Here is a 19,277-nt window from a genome sequence, read left to right as displayed (position 1 = left end):
TGATGTTGTCCTCTGGCCTCAACATGCACTTACATACAGGTGCACATCTCCCCCCCCCACACACACACAATAAAAATGTATGCCAGAGAACAGACTATGGGGAAGAAGAGGCCTTGAATGAATGAGTCAAGGCAAGAAAACAGTGATTCAAGTGACAGATGCTGATGCCCCATTTGGGAGACAAACTGAGGATGCAGTGGCTTGACCTATGTGGATGGAGGTTGAACTCATTGAAACAATCACTGTAAATTCAGCTGGGAGAAGTGTGAATGCATGTCTGAAGGATTAGTGGTTGAGAAGGTGGATTAGAAACAAGAGCTAGGGTGTAGCTCAGGGCTAGAATGCTTATGCCCTGGGTCTAATCTTCAGTATGAGAGTAGAAAACAAGAGGTCAAGTTTTCTTAGGCTAGATGGCATCCCAGCGCACAGGATGCTCAGAAGACCACAGCAAGTTGGTCAACCTGGTTACAGAGGGAGATCCTGTCTCAAAAATAAAAGGCTAGGAAGGTGGTTCAGAGGGGTCACCAAGTCAAGACTTGCCACCAAATCTGATGATCTGTGTTTGATATCTACAACTATTTTGGGAGTAGAGCACAAACTGCCATAAATAAGTTCTCTGACCACCACAAATGTGCTATGAAGCTTTCCAACCGCCAATGCACAAGTCATTGCACAACCAAAACAGCTCTAGTGTGTGCACGCCTTTTCTCCTGGAGACGAGGAGGCAAAGGCAGGAGAACCAGGAGTTCAAGGTCCTCGTCAGCTATTAGTGACTTAGATGCCAGTGTCTTAGCTGTTTGGAATCTATCAAGAACAGAGAAAATGTGACTGAAGGCTGCGGAGATGGCCCTGTGAGAAAGGTGATGGCTCTGATTCCCAGGGCCGACGTAGAGCCAGACTTGATGGGAATCTGTACTCTGGGAGATAGGAGGCAGGCAGAATCCCCGGAAACTCACAGGCCTGGCATATGCCATGCCAAACAAGAGAACCACCTCAAACAAGGAAGAGGACTATCCTCTACCCTCTCCATGTGCGCTGCAGCAAGCCCTTGCCCATCTACCCACACAAGAGCACGCGCACATAGACGTACACACACACCCCATCCCCACAAACCCAAAATTAAAAAGTGATCCTGTAAAATAAACTTAAAAACACTTGACAACTAACTCATTCCACAACTTCTATGAAGCCGACAGGGCCTAGGCTGGTCTGTCTTCCTGGTGCTATAGATCTCCTGGGTGCTTGAATGGTCACGTGTGTGTCACAGTTGTGGTCGCACCATGTTTCTCAGAGTTGGCTCAACTTGGATTTGTTTTTGTCTTGTTTTGTCTAATTACAAGCTTAAATGTCCTTGCTAAATTAGTCAAAGCACTAAGGCCTCTGGTCTAGATGACACCGACGTGGGATGGGATAGGGTACCAAGATTTTAAGAGGTTCAGGATCTGTTCCTGTACAGAAATAAGGCCAAATGGCGCTCGTAAAGGAATGATTGAAAGTGTAGAGGAGAGACCTGTCATCCATATTATAGAAGGAGAGCTCACCCAACTCATAATCCAAAAAGATGCCGATCCTGGTGGGCTGCACCACTGGCAGAAACGTTGTTCTTTTGGGCCCACAGGTGACATAGCCACTCTCACTGTATCTCCCAATTGCCCAGAAGCCCTCAGCAACTGAGGGCTGATCGTTCCACTGCCTGGGAAAGCAGTCTTGACACATACCCAATGTCCACAGGGGCTTGTTTCCCACTTTTACTTCCCAGAAGCAACGGCCTGAGTGAAAGCTTCTACATCCCAGGAGAGCAGGCCAGCGAAATCTCTGAGGGCTAGCGTCAACACTTTGTCTTGCTTCTTTATAAAGTACGGATTTTCTATCCTTAGAGATAACAAGCTGAGGGTGTGCTGCATCAAGATCAAAATGCATATCTGTCCGAAATTGCTTGATGATTCTGTCCAAGCCTGAGTACTGTGGCGGGAGACTGAGACCATACTGCTTTGTCCTGAATGACCAGAATGGGGGGCATTTCGGCTTTTCACATTTGTGGTACTCTCTCAGAAGGCTTGCCAGAAACGCAACATTTGTCTGCACATGCTTGGCCTGCGCCCCCTTCAACAGATCTTCTAGTGCAGATAAATGCTCTGCCAGGGTCCCAACACACTCATTTAGCGTTGATAAACCCAGCAGCTCCTCAATGTGTATCTCCTTTAGAAGCGCCTCATGCTCACTCTGCAGAAACAGTTTGACTTGCTCAAATTCAAAACAGATCTCTTTTTTCTTATATCTGAACTTCTTCCTCAGCTCAAGAGTTTTTCTGTGCTGCAGGGTCAGTGCTTTCTTACATTCTTTCACCTTGTCCTCCAGAAACTCCATGCTGCTCCTTAGCATCCTCCTGTGAATAACGGCGGCATTCTTCACAAAGGAGACAGAGTGCATATTGTGTTTATCAGTGAACCTGCACCGGGGACATATGAGCTCTTTATCCTCCACGCAGAAAATGGTCTGAATCTTGTTGTGCCTCTGACACACAGTATGGACTTTCCGCCTCCTCCCTCTGCTCGGTCTCTGCAGCTCCCTCACGGTATCAGTCAAGTTACAGATCTGGGAGTTCCTGTTCCAGTGTCTCACGAAGGAACAAACCTTGCAGACAGGGCAGGGGAAGACATCCCTTAGATCCTTCCAGGAAACACTGAGGCACTCCTGACAGAAGTTGTGCCCACAGATAATGGTCACTGGGTCTCTGAAGAGAGACGAGCAAATGTGACAAGTGCATGCTTCCTGCAAGTTTTTCAGGGCTGTGGAGAAGTCCATTGGCCCGTGAGCAAAGCCGGTGGAGAAGGCCCCTTGGCAGGGCCTGTCTCCTAGGAACTCAAGACACTGAACTGAGGGTGTCCTTCCAAGCCCTTGCAAAATGAGCGACTGTAGGTTTCACTGGCCTCGTAGAGTGGTGGTGTTCCCTGACATCTAACCAAAGCGCCTGAATGGAACTCAAGAGTGGAGAAGAGTTGAAAGCCTGTAGCTGTCTCACAGACTGGGTCGTGCACTTTAAGAAAGTACTCACGGGTGTGATGGACCTAACATTCCTGTGGATGAGAAAAAAAAAGTTTTACTTTTATAATTTTTAATTATGTGTATGTAAACATCAGTGCAGGTGCCCAGGGAGACCACAGGCATGGCATGCCCCTGGAGCTTCAGTGGTTGTGAGCCCAAGACAGCATGCATAGATAGGAGGAGAGCCAACAGGATGGCCACATGAACCGAGGTGCTTGAGGCCAACTGTGATGACCTTATTTGTAGCCCTAGAACTCTATGATGGAAAGAAGGAACTATTCTGTAAACTGTTCTCTGACTGCCACATGTGGGCTATGGTATGTGCTTGAGTAAAGAACAAACGAATGAACACACACATACACACACAAAAAACTACATTAAAATAAAAGTAGGAGGGAACCAACAACATAAAGTTGTCCTCTGACCTCCAAATGCGCACTGTGGCTCAAACACCCATACACATCAGGCATGTACCAGCATGTAAATATACTATGTGTATGTATATGTGTATATATATATATGTGTATATATATGTGTGTGTGTGTGGTGTGTGTATAATGTTTAATATATAGTATGTTTACTATATATGTGATATATATAGTATATCTATATCTATATAAACTGTTTTGGAGAAACCCACACGTGGGAGCCCATGTGTGACTCGGTTTCCATCTGGAGTTATTTCTTACTTAAAGAAGTTATTTGAGTTCAAAGTTTGCCTACTCTACTTTTTCCTATAACCTTTAGAGCTACGAGAGACTTCTGATTTAACCCACAAGAAAAGAACACTATCTAGTAGACAGTATACTGCTGACAACAAACCCCAGGAACCTCAATATAGGAAGTAAGGCTGCTTACAGCAGCAAGCACATGTTGGAAAGGAGGCTACTCACTCAAGGACAGGAATGGTCTTGTGGTCAGATACCAACTGTCTGTGCTGTGCTTTGTTCTGCTTTTGCATATAAGCAAGTTCTGAAATAAACTCTGGGGTGTTTGGCTACTTCAATATGACCAGACAGACCTCCCGATTCTATCCTGTCTTCTCTTTTTTCTGACTTTTCTTTGGTTTCGAGGATCCCCTATTCAGGAACCTAGCTGACCTTATAGGAGTAGGCTCCTACAGGTGACACCCAGCTATACAGCCTTCTAGGGAGGGGTGTCTTTGTAGGGACACCGCAGATTACAAGGGCACTCAGAGGTGTGGTAAGTATATCCCGGGAGCGTCAGCTGTAAATATAAAAACCTCAGCAGTTGAGCGGTGTAAATACAAAAAACTAAGCAGTTGCACGGTTTAAATACAAAAAAGAGGTTAGCTGCACAACATGAAAAACAAGAAGAAGAAATGAAGGAGGAACCCCAAATTAACTAAAAAAAAAAAATCAGTAGCCCTCCTGTACACAGATGATAAAAGGGCTGGGAAAGAAATCAGAGAAAACACCCTTCACAATAGCCACAAATAGCATAAAATATCTTGGAGTAACTCTAACCAAACAAGTGGAAGACTTGTATGACAAGAACTTTAAATCTTTGAAGAAAGAAATTGAAGAAGACACCAGAAAGTGGAAAAATCTCCCATGTCCCTGGGTAGGCAGAATTAACATAGTAAAAATGGCAATCTTACCAAAAGCAATCTACAGATTCAATGCAATGCCCATCAAAATCCCAGCAAAATTCTTCAAAGACCTCAAAAGAACGGTACTCAACTACATATGGAAAAGCAAAAAACCCAGGATATCCAAAACAATCCTGTACAATAAAAGAATTTCTGGAGGCATCACAATCCCTGATGCAAACTCTACTACAGAGCTACAATACTGAAAACAGCCTGGTATTGGCATAAGAATAGACAGGAGAACCAATGGACCCAAATCAAAGATGTGCATATTAATCCACACACCTTTGAACACTGATTTTTTGACCAGGAAGTAAAAAATATCAAATGGAAAAAAAGAAAGCATATTTAACAAATGGTGCTGGCATAACTGGATATCAACATGTAGAAGAATGAAAATAGACCCATATCTATCACCATGCACAAAACTCAAATCCAAATGGACCAAAGATCTCAACATAAAGCCAGCCACACTGAACCTTATAGAAGAGAAAGTGGGAAGTACACTTGAACACATTGGCACAGGGAACCACTTCCTAAATATAACCCCAGCAGCACAGACACTGAGAGAAACAATTAATAAATGGGACCTCCTGAAACTGAAAAGCTTCTGTAAAACAAAGGACATGGTCAACAAGACAGCAGCCTACAGAATGGGAAAAGATTTTCACTTACCCCACATCAGACAGAGGCCTGATCTCCAACATATACAAAGAACTCAAGAAATTGGTCATTAAAAAACAAATAATCCAAAAAAGAATGGAGTACAGACCTAAACAGAGAACTCTCAACAGAGGAATCTAAAATGGATGAAAGACACTTAAGGAAATGTTCAACATCCTTAGTCATCAGAGAAATGCAAATCAAAACAACTCTGAGATTCCATCTTACACCTGTAAGAATAGCCAAGATCAAAACCACTGGTGACAACTTATTCTGGAGAGGTTGTGTGGTAAAGGGAACACTCCTGCATTGCTGGTGGGAGTGCAAGCTGGTACAACCCCTTTGGAAGTCAGTATGGAGATTTCTCAGAAAATTAGGAAACAACCTTCCTCAAGTCCCAGTAATACCACTTTTGCGTATATATCCAAAGGATGCTCAATTGTGTCACAAGGACATGTGCTCAACTATGCTCATATCAGCATTGGTTGTCATAGCCAGAACCTGGAAACAACCTAAATGCCCCTTGACCGAAAAACGGATAAGGAAAATGTGGTACATTTACACAATGGAGTACTACACAGCAGAAAAAAATAATGACATTTTGAATTTTACAGGCAAATGGGTGGGGCTAGAAAGCATCATTTTGAGTGAGGTAACCCAGACACAGAAAGACAATTATCACATGTACTCACTCATAAGTGGTTTTTAATTATAAAGCAAAGAAAACCAGCCTACAAATCACAATCCCAGAGAACTTAGACAACAATGAGGACACTAAGAGAGATGTACATGGATCTAACCCACATGGGAAATAGAAAAAGAGAAGCTCTCCTGAGTAAATTGGGAGCATGGAGACCTTGAATGAGGGTTGAAGGGAAAGAGAGTGACAGGGAGGGGAGCAGAGAAAAATCTAGAGCTCCATAAAAATCAATAAAATAAAAAACGAAAGAATTCATCTATGTACAATGCTGAGTTTATAAGGAAACTATAAAAATGCCAAATATTTAACCGTGCTATGCTAATTCTGATTTTCTCCACTAATAAGGCTGGTGATTCTTCAGTGAAGAATAGTTATGTTTAAATAGTTTAAAGAGCATTCAATCATGCTCTTTAAAGGTGAAAGGAAGACTGAGGTCCTAAATACAAGTTAATAGTTCATCATCATAGTGCAACTCTCTGAGTTATAGGGGCCTATATGATTGGCCTCCTATAAAATAACAAGGCTAAAGCTCTTATCTCTTCAGACCTCCATAGAAAAGTCCAAGCATGCTCTTAAAAACTTCAACATCACATCTATGGTCAGTAAATGAACTGCAGTCTAACTGCTCCTATGATGGTTAGTCACGGGACAAAATGCTTATGAGTCTATATTAATTTTGAGGGTCGAAAAAATAACGAACTGAGAATATCAATACAGGTTGTAAGGGTCTGAAGGCATAAAAGCTTGGAGATTATATGGGTCTGAGAAGATAGTCTAAAAATATAGATAAAATTTATAAGAAATAATAGCTTAAGATGTATATAGAAATTTACAAGATTTCTTTCCCCTTTCATAATATTTTTATACTAGGATTTCAAAAGTTCAGAGTTTAACATTAATAGAGTTCTGACAAGCTAATGGAGCAATGATTACTTACCGTTTGTGTCACAAGCTCAAGATTTTAAATTTCTTTTGATTGTCTTCTGAATATAGGCTTATATGCTGTTTAACCCAAATCATAGTTTTTGCTAGAACTCCAGGGTATGAGTCTACTCCTTTGTTTTACAGATACCTGTTACCTCCCTTTCCTAAAGTATGGATTTCAGTACAGATTAATAATGCTAATATATTGGAAACTTTTATGTCCTTTTATAAAATGGAGATTCATACAAACTTTGGAAAATTTAGAAAATTATATACCTTGAATCCCCTTTTCACATGTCAAAATGATTACAGTATTTTTTTCTCTCTCCTGGTCTTGGGATTCTTCCCCTTCCTTAATTATTAAGAATATAAGTATAAAAATTTCAAATGAGTCCATAAATTTAACTTCTGTTCCCAGTTTGTAACTGTTTTGCCAGGTTTCCACTTGGCTGACAAACACATCCAAGCATCAATTGCCGATAACAACCTGCTCCAAAAGACTATGAGTCCTGAACTTACTGACACCTGATGTGAACCAACCCAGCCAATGTGACTGCTGTCTTTTCAGCTTGTCAATGAACCCGATCCTTCTAAATTCCCTCATTGCTTTTGACCAACAATCTTGCCTTCCAGGGCCCTGAGAACAAGGTCCTAAGGTCAGCAGGAAGTAATTACAGCAACGAACGCATCGTCCCTGTCCACCCCCTGGAATGTTAGATTAAAAAAGGAAATTTCTGTCAGTCATCACAGGGATTTTGGTCATTGATTTCTTCAATAAATAATAATTCCTATCTGGGTGCCCTTAAACTAATGACGCTAAAACCTCAATATCGGTCTCTGGAACAAACTCATCTCAAGGATTTGAGATGATATACTATGCAGGGGCAAGGAATTTTGAAAGGGCACATGGAAATCTTAAAAATATAACAAAAAAAATGGAGAATTAGGGTTATGCCCACAGTCACCATATATGTGTTTTAATTTTAAAATTTAAAATTGGGCCGGGCGATAGTGGCGCACACCTTTAATCCCAGCACTCGGGAGGCAGAGGCAGGCGGATCTCTGTGAGTTCGAGACCAGCCTGGTCTACAGAGCTAGTTCCAGGACAGGCTCCAAGGCCACAGAGAAACCCTGTCTCGAAAAAAAAAAAATTAAAATTGGATGTCTGTGAGCTATCTCCCATGAATAGATTTTGGCATGAAAGCACCACCACACAATTTGCTCAAGTTTAATGGAAAGATCCATCTACTTGTTTATGAAAGGGTCCCGACAATGGTTTGGTATGGAGAGAGGGCATGTTTGTATGTTTGTGTTTTTTTTTTTTTTTCACAGGATGAAATTGAAATTCAATTGGTATGGTGTGTGGTTCAGAAAGATGCTGATTCTGATGGTCCTGATGATACTCCAGAAAAGCCAGAGTGAGGCCGATTGGGCCTATGTTCCTGGTCCACCTATTTTACATCCTGCTATTTGGGAAGGAAAGAAGATTGTAGTCACAGTCAACCACATACATCTTTTAGATCAACCTGCCATACAAGAGTTCCTGATTACTTGAAAATTTTCTCATGTTGGGTATGGTAAAGCAACCCCTGTATGTTTAGCAAAGAATATTGCTTTGGAGGGATGTCTTGTAATGTTTCCAAAATTAATTATGGGACATGATAAACAATGTACTTATTTTAAAAAGTGATTGCTTCCTCAAGGTAATTGGGTAAATGACACTTCACCCCTTCAAAGGAGTGCACAAAGGAACTGCGAGAGTCTAATGGAACTTTGTTGTGGAGACAATGCACTGGTATTATCCCATTAAAGTACAACCTCGCAGGCACATCACAGCACATTCTGGACTGGTCTGGAAATCAAGAAGACTATAGTGACTCTTATCCTTTGTCTACAGCATAATCTCGGGATCAAGAACTGCCAGCTGGAATTTGGTATTCCAGGACAAAATTTCCACAAACTTATATTTGGGAACTTGCTGTTCCCATGGGAAAAGTGGCAGGACAATCCAGTTCTTCAAACCCATGCCCCTGACGAGACCCACACCCATGCTCTTGGTGACTTTACTTTCTTCCTGAACATATTTTTCCTTCCCTTAACATAAAAAAAAAAATCAATATTTAAAAAAAAAATCAAGGCTGGGGCTGAAGCTCAGCAGATTGAGTGCTTGCTTCGCATGCACCAAGCTCTGGATTTGGTCTCAAGTGTAACATATATATATTAAACACCTGCAATCCCAGAACTTGGGAGGTTGAAATAAGGCAATGGCAAATTAAGGCTAGTGCGGGCTAAATGGAAAGAACTTGTCTCTAAGCAAAACAAAATACAATTCAATACATTACCAACCAACCAAACAACAACATTCCAAAGTTCATAGTCATTCGTAGACTACATAGGGAATTTGGGACCAGCTTGAGAAACGTGACACCTTGCCTCAAAAATAAATACATAGCCAGCCAGCCAGCCAGCCAGCCAGCCAGCCAGCCAGCCAGCCAGCCAGCCAGATAGGTTGGAATGCTAGCTGTCACTGATGACGCAGGAATGCCGGGCTCTCCTTCTGTGTACTCACACATTACTATGCAGCCTTTAAAACTGTATTGAGCCGTGTGGTGGTGGTACATGCCTTTAAATCCAGTACTCAGGAAGCAGAAGCCAGCCTGGTCTACGGAATGAGTTCCAGGATAGTCAGGGATGCACGAAGAAACTGTCTCAAAAAACAAAAACTCCACAGAGAAACCCTGTCTCGAAAAACCAAAAAAAAAAAAAAAGAAAAAGAAAAAAAAAAAAGAAAAACAAAGCAACTTATATTGAAATGCTTCATACAATAGTATAAAATAGTCTGTAATACTCCATTGATTGGAGTTATCAAAATCCTAAATGTAACTAAAGAGGATTTCACAAGATGAAGTACCATTTTTAAACTATGATGATACAAACAGATACAGCTGAACAGTGGGCTCTAACAGGAGTGTTGCACCCCAAACTTCCACCGAAATAGCGACATGGTACTGACGACCTTGGTTTCTGCCGGCTTTAGTTGCTGTTTCAGGAAGTCGGGTGCAATAAATGAAAAGATGATCACCAAGCCGAACTGGAAGGGAGGAGTGTGGGGCGTACCCCCGCAATCACTGGGGAAGGAAACAGACAGGGTCCTTTGCCAAGATCAGGGGGATGAGCGGCTTTCCCCATGAGAATCTATTATCTATTAAATATATTGTAATTCTTTAAAAGGTATTTATTAGCTTATACGGGGAAGGGCATGCCATGTCACGGTCTCCGTGTGGACGCCAGGTAACAGTTTGTGGGAAATGCTTCTCTCTTTCCACCATTTGGGCCCTGGGGATCCACATCAGAATGCCTAGAACTCAAGAAGCTGGGTAGGAGGACAAGTCCGAGGCCATGAAGCCCACCACCTTTCACACATATCAGTCCCTGATTTTCCTGGGCCCTGATACCCCGTTTACGCCCTTCATTCCCTTAGTCCGCCTCTACAGACCCAGGTCCGCTTCAGTCCCAAGTGGACCCTTCACCCCATTGCAGACGTGGAGAGAGGCAGATGCCCCTGAGTTCCAGGCCAGCCAGGACACAAAGTACGATATGGTCCCAAAACAATAAACCCATCAATCAACGAAATAAAGGTGTATTAAATTGGACCAGCTGGGCCATCGAGGTGGCTCACGGAGTACAGGTGATTTCAGTCATGTGAGACGCAGGACCACCTGAATTCAATTCCCAAGACCTACGAAAAGCTGTACGGAGAAACTCCACAAAGTTATCTTTTGACTCCCCACAAGCACCACGATAGATACATACCCCCCCACCCCCTAACCCCCCCCCAAACTCTCACAGACACAACAATAAAGTGGTTTTGTTTCCTTCTGAAAACTGTACAGGCTGGCTGTGAATTCATTATGTGTAATTCATTCAGGCCTTAAACATTGGATGCTCCTGCCTCAGCCTCCAGAGAAGTTGGGATCTGACTGGCAGGCCTGCACGCCGATCCAGAAGTGACCGTGTCTTTCTTGATTAAATAACAATTTTGAGACCGGGTCTTTCTATGTAGCCCTGGCTGGTCTGAAGCTTATTATGTAGACTAGGCTGGCCTCCAACTCCCAGAGATGCCTCTGCCTCTGCCTCCAAGGGTTGGGGTTAAAAGCGTGGGTCATCACATCCGATTTGATTTGGTTTTTCTCAAAAGAGGCTCCAGAATCTAAAGAGCCCACAAAACGCACAATCTGTGCCCCTAAGGTTTCCGCACTTAAAACTCTTAAAACTCCCATCCTCTCTCTCCCTCCCTCCCTCCCTCCCTCCCTCCCTCCCTCCCTCCCTCCCTCCCTCCCTCCTGTCTTTCTCTCTTTTGGTTTTGGTTTTTTTTGTAGCTTTGGCCCTAGCTCTTATAGACCAGGCTGGCCTCGAATTCACAGCGATTCTCCGGCCTCTGCCGCCCGAGTGCTGGGATTAAAGGCGTGCACTACCCCTGCCCGGCTTCCCTTCCACACTTTCTATGTCCCACCAACCCCAGTTTACCTGTACTGAGCACGCAGGCAGCTGCACAGCACCGAGAAAGAGCTCACAGGCCTCTGCGGCTGCAAAGATTAGCTATCTGGAAGTGGGAGGGGAAAGAACCTACGCATGCCCAAATGGGCCCGGATAAAGAGGCGCACCTGCGTTGATGATGAGACCCTTATTTGCATTAACAACCACAACTCCCCTGACCGCCTCAAGCATCGTGGTATGCACATGCCCCCATGCACGTGTCACACAAACACGATAACAAAGTTGGACAGGCTGATGTTGAAATAATTCTGTAGCGCAGGCTGGCCCTTATCGTTTGTATATTACTGCCTCAGCCCACCAACAAGGTGGGATGTGTGGCTCTGCAACACAGATCAGAAAATGATCCTGTATTTCTTTTCTTAATATTTTAAAATTCATCTTTGTGTATGGGCGTTTTCCCTATGTCTGTGCACCATGTGTGCGCAGTACTTTGAAGAAGCTAGGGAAGACTTTAAGGTCTTCTGGGACTACAGTTACAATTGTGAGCAGCCATGTAGATGGTGGAAATTGAACACCGGTCCTCTGCGAAGATAGCCAGTGCTCTGAACCCGATGAACCATCTCCAGCCCTTTCTTATTATTGCATTTTTATTCCCAGGAGCAACTTGGGAATAAAAGTTAGGCCAAAACATTTCATTGTAGCTAGTTTTACTTTTTTTTTTTCCCTCGGGTTTTTCTGAGCTTTGAAGCCTGTCCTGGAACTAGCTCTTGTAGACCAGGCTGGCCTCGAACTCACAGAGATCCGCCTGCCTCTGCCTCCCGAGAGCTGGGATTAAAGGAGTATGCCACCACCGCTTGGTGGTTCTACTTACTTCTACCAGGGACAGAGAGATGGCTCAGCAGTTAAAAGAGGACCTGGGTTCAATTCCCAGCACCCACATGGCAGCCTACAACTGTCTGTAGCTCCAGTGCCAGCAGACGAGCAAGCCTTTTCTGACCTCTGAGGGCATTGCATGGATGTGGTGCTCAGATACGCATGTAGGCAAGCCACCTATGTGTATAAAAATAAAGTTTAAGGAAAACAAGTATCCTACTCATTGCATTTCATTTCCAGATATCAAAAGACCAGGGAACCCTCAATTATAGCTATCCCCTCTATACTGGGGTCCCATGATAGAGATGGCTTTAAGGCGGGGTTAGTTTTGACTTCCTAGAAACAACTGGGTCATGGGAAAGCAGATCGCAGAGCAAAGCATTTTCTACAACCTTGGTGAAGATGCAGCCCTCTGAGAGGATGATGGGTATTGTGGTCAGTGAACAAGTGGGTGGGTCTGTCCGACCTCAGTAACTGAAGCCCCGAAGGAGACTAATATGTGTTTGTAGGGCATGGGGGTAGAGACGCGATGGCTGATGTATACACAGTAAAGCTGGGTAGCACAAAATGCAATGTGAAAGTGGAAAAGAGAATGCTGGGGCAAGACAATGTAGTGAGGAGGAGGGCCAGGGAGATTGGCGAGTTGGTGGGTAAAGGATCATCCATAATTAAGAATGTAATAAAATGCCCAAAGGAAGACTCCTAATGTTTGGTTCAGCCATGCATGCCTTTAGTCTCGACGCTCGGAAGCAGAAGCATTGGCAGGTGGTTCTCTGTGTGCTGACAGCCAGCGTAGTCTACATAGAGAGTTCCAGGCTATTCAGGAATGAAGAATGAGATCTTGTCTCAAATATCAACAACAAACTACGACTAAATCTCATAAGACCTCATTGAATATTTCAATCCAGCTAGAAGATACAATTCCGAGCGTTCCCAGTAAAAACAAATGCTAAGGGTCAGGGATACAGTTCACATGGTGGGGTTACCTTGAAGGTATAAAGCTCTAGTTTTGATCCCCATGTGGGGAGAGAGCATGCCTTATGCAATCTGATCCTTACACACTGACACTGAAATATCATATTGTATAGCAAAAATTACGTGCAATTACTACATGTCAATTAAAAATAAAACACAAAGGGCCTGGAGAGATGCCCCAGTGGCTAAGTACATTTACTACTCAGTCAGGAAGATCAAGTACTGTTAAGACTGCTGGCTGCTCTTCCAGGGGAACCAGAGTTCAATTCCCCATGACACGCACGCAGCTCAACGAATGCTTGTAACTTAAGCTTCTAGGGATCCAACACCCTCTGGACTCCTAGAGCACCTGCATACATACACACACATGCACACACATACACACACACACACAAATGCAATAAAAATCTAAATAAATAAAGCACCAATTTAAAAAGAACGAAAGAGGCAAGCTTACCACAGCTAGACCTGTAACTGCACAGGATGTGGGATGAGGTATGTCCACAATCAATATTTTAATGATTTGAAGGGTGATCTTTTGGGTGAGGACTGCCGTCTCTTGTCCAAACTAGACACCACTGGATGCTAGCTAGACACTCTAAACGCATGGAGAGCATGGCAGAGGCACAAGCCCCAAAAGGTGAGGTTCCATTGTTGATGATTGTCACTTTCAGCTCTCAACCTAATGGAAAGACACCTGGAAGGAAGGAATCTTAGTTAAAGAATTGCCTCTAACTGATTGGCCTGTCCACATGTCTACGGGGCATTTTCTTGATTACCAATTCATGTAGGAGGCAACCCTACATCAATTAGGACTTAGTGACAATGAGACAGTGTCTCACACAGGGTGGAAGGTTGGAATTGCCACCCCACGCTGTCTTCTAACCACTTGTGGGCAGCAGGACTCTTATGTCCACATTCACAGACATTACACACACTGGTACGTACAATAAAATAAAATTAAAAAGCAAACAAAGGAGCTAGAGAAACAGTTCAATGGCTAAGAGTACTTTCTACTCTTGCAGAGGACACAGGTTTGGTTCCTGGAATCTACATAGGGTGGCTCACCACTGCCTGTAAGCCCAGTATCTGGGTATCAAACACATCTTCTGGTCTCTACAGGCTTCAGCACTCATGTGGTGCACATAAACTCTTACAGACACATACACATAAATGAAAAAAATTCTTAGACGGAAAAAAGACAGCGAGGTCAAAACAAGATCGTTCCATGGATAAGGTGCTGGCTGCCAGTCTGATATTGAGTTTGGTCACCAGGACCCAGGTGGTGGAACCAATGCCTTCAAGCTGCTCTCTGACCTCCACGGCAGACTGTAGCACTGACACACAGGCTCAAATAAACAAATGGAAATGGAAATTTTACATTTCAGAATTATTTTAGCAGGGCAGTAAAGCAAAGAGCTCCAGTCTAATACCAGAGGTGTCTAAGCATTGATTTCCATTTGTTTCGGGGACAGGGTCTCCCTACATTGCCTAGGCAGGTCTTGAACACAGGATCCTCTTGGCTGAGATTATAAGAGTGTTTCATGGTACTGAGCTCTTTGATCAGATGTTTCAAATGGAAATTGAAGCTTTGAAATGAGCTGGAACTCCCAGATTCAGAAACATGAACAGAATTGCATAGCACTGATAAAAGCCGGGAGAATTATTTCTGCCAGCTTCCTGGTATGGAAATTACCATTCTATCTTCACACAAAGACTTGAGAAGACACTTCTAGCTGAGATCCAAACGTAGGGGTATTAGGGGATCTGCAGGAAGTGATTTAGGACCTCCCACCAATATTCAAATCCAGGGATACACTCAAGGCTCTTATATAAAGTGAAGTGGCTGGGGCTGGTGATACCCCAGAAGACCCATCATTCTTGAGGTCGAGACAGGTGGATCTGGATCTTTGTGAGTTCGAGATCTGCTTTGGCTGCATATTGCCATTCTGCACCAACCAGAGCTACATGAGACCTTGTGTCAAAATTAATAATAAAGAGTGTCTTGGACATGACAGCTCATGTTTAACAGCTAGATTCCTTTTTTTTTTTTTTTTTTTTTTGATTTTCGAGACAGGGTTTCTCTGTAGCTTTTTTGGTTCCTGTCCTGGAACTAGCTCTTCTAGACCAGGCTGGCCTCGAACTCACAGAGATCTGCCTGCCTCTGCCTCCCGAGTGCTGGGATTAAAGGCATGTGCCACCACCGCCCGACAACAGCTAGATTCTTTAGTTGAAGTATTTTAAGGGTTCAGGAGACATGTGGATGTGTTGGTATTGAGAGTGTAGTTCAGGAAATAATTGTTCAGACCAGAGGCTCCTGGTGTCTGATGCAAGCCCTTTATTATTCCTTGAGTTGGAGATGAACTGAGAGAGCAACCACAGCTGTTTGGTATTACCACCATGGACTTGTCCTTCTAGCCAGCTGATAGCAGTAGCCCTTAGAGTTCTAAAACTGTTGGGGAGTAAACAACAAAGGATTATATGGTGTGTACTCAAATTTTATTAATATTTAGTTAATAATATTAGGAGGAGGTCATGAATCAACCTACCTCCATCTTAGGCTGAAAAGCCATCTTTTTATAAAGATAAACTAGATTCGTTCCTGTTTATGGTTAAACCTCTGTTTCTCAAGGATTGGGCTATGTCCCACCTGTAACCTTAACTACAAATGGTTCTGGAATACTGTTCCAGGAAATGGCAACCATGTCTTCGTTTCACTATCTTGCAACCCTACCTTTGTTTCAAAAGGTTGTTAAGAGTACCTTGTTGTGACCACCTGTTGTTATGACTACCTTGTTGTGACCACCTGTTATGACTACCTTGTTACAATCACCTTGCAATCATGTTTTTGTTTCAGGAGCTCATTATTGGCTACCTCGTTATGCCTATTTTCTGCACCTGTAACCCCACCTATTTTGCCTGCCAAGTCCCCCGTCTGGAAACCCCTACCCTTGAGCTATAAAAACCTTGTCTTCCTCACATCTAATGGTAATCTCTTGAACCCCATTTTTAGGGAGTGACAGTCCAAGTATAAAAAAGCTTACTTTAATGAATTTGACCGTGATGATTTGGATTGGAAGTGATCTTTCTATGTCATTGGGATTAACATAGGAAGGGTGTGGGATGAGTGAGGACAAGGATTTAAGGATTCGATCAACTCTAAAGTAGCTAAGAAGGGAAGGCTGAGATATTGTTAGCTGTGGATTCTAAGGATACTTAAAGTTATGGAAGGTCATAGCTAAGAATAAAGGGGAGAAGAAAAGGATGAATGAGAAAAGGCAGGAATTAAGAGGGGTGGGGTATGAATGGAAAAGTATTGGCCCAGGAACCCCAAGACCAAGTTCTCAGCACTAAGGAGATTTATTTGCCCCAGAGGGAGAGAAGACAGACAGGGAGTAAGAGACAAAGACAGGAGGTAGAGGATGAGGGAGAAGGGGAAGGGATCGAGGAGAACGGAGCTGGGGGAAGGGGCAGGGTGGGCCACAACGACTAATGTCTGCCTCTCGATAGAGGGGAGACAGATGCGGCCCATAGGCAAATGGCAGTTTATAAAGGTAAAGGGAGAGATCCTGTGTCGGGATGAGGTGTTTAATTTCAATTGGATATGTCAGTTAGGTGAATCAAAGGGGGTTTTTGATTGCTGGACTTTAATATTAATAGCTGGACCTTGATGGTCAGCCCCAGGAGGAGGAAGTGGCCAAATAAGGGAGTAGGCTTTGGTGCCTAGCTTTAGGAACGTAATAGTTTTGGTTTTTTTGTTTTTTGTTTTTTTTTTTTTTGTTTGTTTTTTTTTTTTGGTTTTTCGAGACAGGGTTTCTCTGTGGTTTTGGAGCCTGTCCTGGAACTAGCTCTTGTAGACCAGGGTGGTCTCGAACTCACAGAGATCCGCCTACCTCTGCCTCTCGAGTGCTGGGATTAAAGGCGTGCGCCACCACCACCTGGCTGAACGTAATAGTTTTTAACAAGGCAGAGGGAAATGGGGAGAAGAGCAAGGCCAGCCAGCCATGCTCAAGTTGGCCAGAGTCCACTCAGGGTATAAGAGATGAGACTAAAGGTAGAGAATGCTTTAAACTGTATCGGATGAAGGAACAGAAAGAGACCTAAAACTTAACTGAACAATATGCAAACAAAAAGAAAACACCTTGAGATGCATATTCGAGAGTTAAAGGTAAACAATAACAGTTAACAGAATACATATGGAATAAGATACTGGCACAGCGGAGCTGAGTTTAAAGATGAAACTGTCCGGTGCCTGTGGCTCTGGTATGCTCCATTCGGTGTGTGTGTGTGTGGGGGGGGGGGGGGTCATTCATCTCTCATCCTCTTGGTCTCTGTAGCTGTGGAAGCTGGAGACCTGCCTCTTAGGTGCTCTCCTGGACTGAAGCATTCTCTGGTCTTTGGGCGTTTTGTTTGTTTTTAAGTTTTGAGACTATGTCTTATACTGTAGACTAAACTGGCATGGACATCAAGACCAGATCTTGAACTTACAGTGATCCTCCTGCCTCTGACTCTCTCTCAAGGGCTGTGGTCACAGACAGGCATCAACATGCCCACTTTGTGATACCTGTCCTTCTGTTGAGAGAGCTTACTTCACATACAACAGCCCTTCTGGAGGTGAATCCCTTTCTTCCAGGTTGTCTGGAGGTTTATCTTCCTCCCTCCCTGCTCCCTTCTCTCATACCCCTCTTCTTTCTCTTTTACCCCTCTTTCTTAGGACCTCATTCATTCAATTCTAATAACTGAAAATTATTAGATAATAATAGACTAATTCTCTTCACTGATCAAATCCCAACCTAGCTTTTTAAAAAAGATTATGTATACAGCATTCTGCCTGCATGTATGTCTGCATGCCAGAAGAGATCACCAGACCTCATTAAGGGTGGTTGTGGGCCACCATGTGGTTTGTGGGAATTGACCTCAGGACCCCTGAGAGCTGCCAGTGCTCTTAACCTGAGTCACCTCTCCAACTGCCCAAACTCCTTTGTTATTTTGAGGCAGGTTCTCACCAAGTTGCCCAGGCTAACCTTGAACTTAAACTCACCCTGTAGTAGAGGCAGGTCTTGAACTTTGTTTTTTCTCTCTCTCTCTCTCTCTCTCTCTCTCTCTCTCTCTCTCTCTCTCTCTCTCTCTCTCTCTCTGATCTCTCTCTAGCCTTGGCTGGCTAGGCATCCACCTGGCTCTGCCTCCTGAGTACTGAGATTAAAAGTGTGTGTCACCACACCTGACTGCATCTATTTTTTTCCTTTTTAATTTATTTTTTTAATCTACATATATAAGTGCGTACGGGTGCTCGTGCAGGTCAACAGTATCCGATCCCCTCAGAGCTGAGCTACAGGCAGTTGCAGTCTGCCTGATGTGGGTATTGGGAATTGAACTCAGATCCTCTGGAAGAGCAGTACATGCATTTAACCACTGAGATCTCGCTATGGATCCATCCCGACTGGATCTATTTTTTAAAACAGGTGCTCACTAGTTCCCTCTGACAGCAAGGGCTCTGATACTCAGGGCCGTAGTGAGAGCCACACAAGGCGCTCCTTGGTGCAGTGAAGTGGGTAGTTCCAGGCCAGTCTCAGCATCTTGAACCTGACCTGGCTATAAGAGTGAACTGTAACCTTCATAGCACTCACTAAAGTGGTTTTGGAGCAGGCAACTTTTATGAGCCAGAGGAAGAGGGGCAACCTGTGATATATATCAAGTTGCTCCAAAATGAAAGGGATGGAACTGGATTTAAAGAGTTGAAACAGGAGCCAGATGTGGTGGCACACACCTTTGATCCCAGTACTTGGGAAGCAGAGACAGGTAGTTCTCTGAGTTCAAGGTTAGCCTGGTCTATAGAGCTATAGAGTTCCAGGACAGCCAGGGCTAGACAGAGAAACTCTGCTTCCATGTAGAAACTGAGGGGGGAGGGACGAGGAGGAGAAACAAACTGGAACAGATAACCATATTTTCATCTGATCGGAAGCCTAAGTTTAACAGACACATTTTGTG

The 19,277-nt window shown here is 43.6% G+C and overlaps 1 protein-coding gene across 1 annotated transcript; it reads right to left on the bottom strand.

Annotated features, from left to right (window-relative positions):
* Window positions 1-1,101: 1,101 nt before the first annotated feature.
* Trim60 (tripartite motif containing 60) lies at window positions 1,102-11,505 on the bottom strand. Its single transcript, XM_057752730.1, has 2 exons — window positions 11,472-11,505; window positions 1,102-3,077 (listed from the first exon to the last, which is right to left on the bottom strand). The coding sequence occupies exon 2, from the start codon at window positions 2,803-2,805 to the stop codon at window positions 1,372-1,374; it is 1,434 nt and encodes a 477-aa protein (XP_057608713.1). The 5' UTR covers window positions 2,806-3,077; window positions 11,472-11,505; the 3' UTR covers window positions 1,102-1,371.
* Between the last annotated feature and the right edge of the window lie 7,772 nt (window positions 11,506-19,277).

The sequence above is a fragment of the Chionomys nivalis genome, chromosome 20 (assembly GCF_950005125.1).
Source record: "Chionomys nivalis chromosome 20, mChiNiv1.1, whole genome shotgun sequence".
Lineage (NCBI taxonomy): Eukaryota > Metazoa > Chordata > Mammalia > Rodentia > Cricetidae > Chionomys > Chionomys nivalis.
Note: the sequence above shows the minus strand (reverse complement) of the source record. Positions and strands in the feature narration are given on the sequence as shown.

Excerpts from the sequence above, each read along its gene's own strand:
- Trim60 (XM_057752730.1), bottom strand. The coding sequence starts at position 2,805 with ATGGACTTCTCCACAGCCCTGAAAAACTTGCAGGAAGCATGCACTTGT.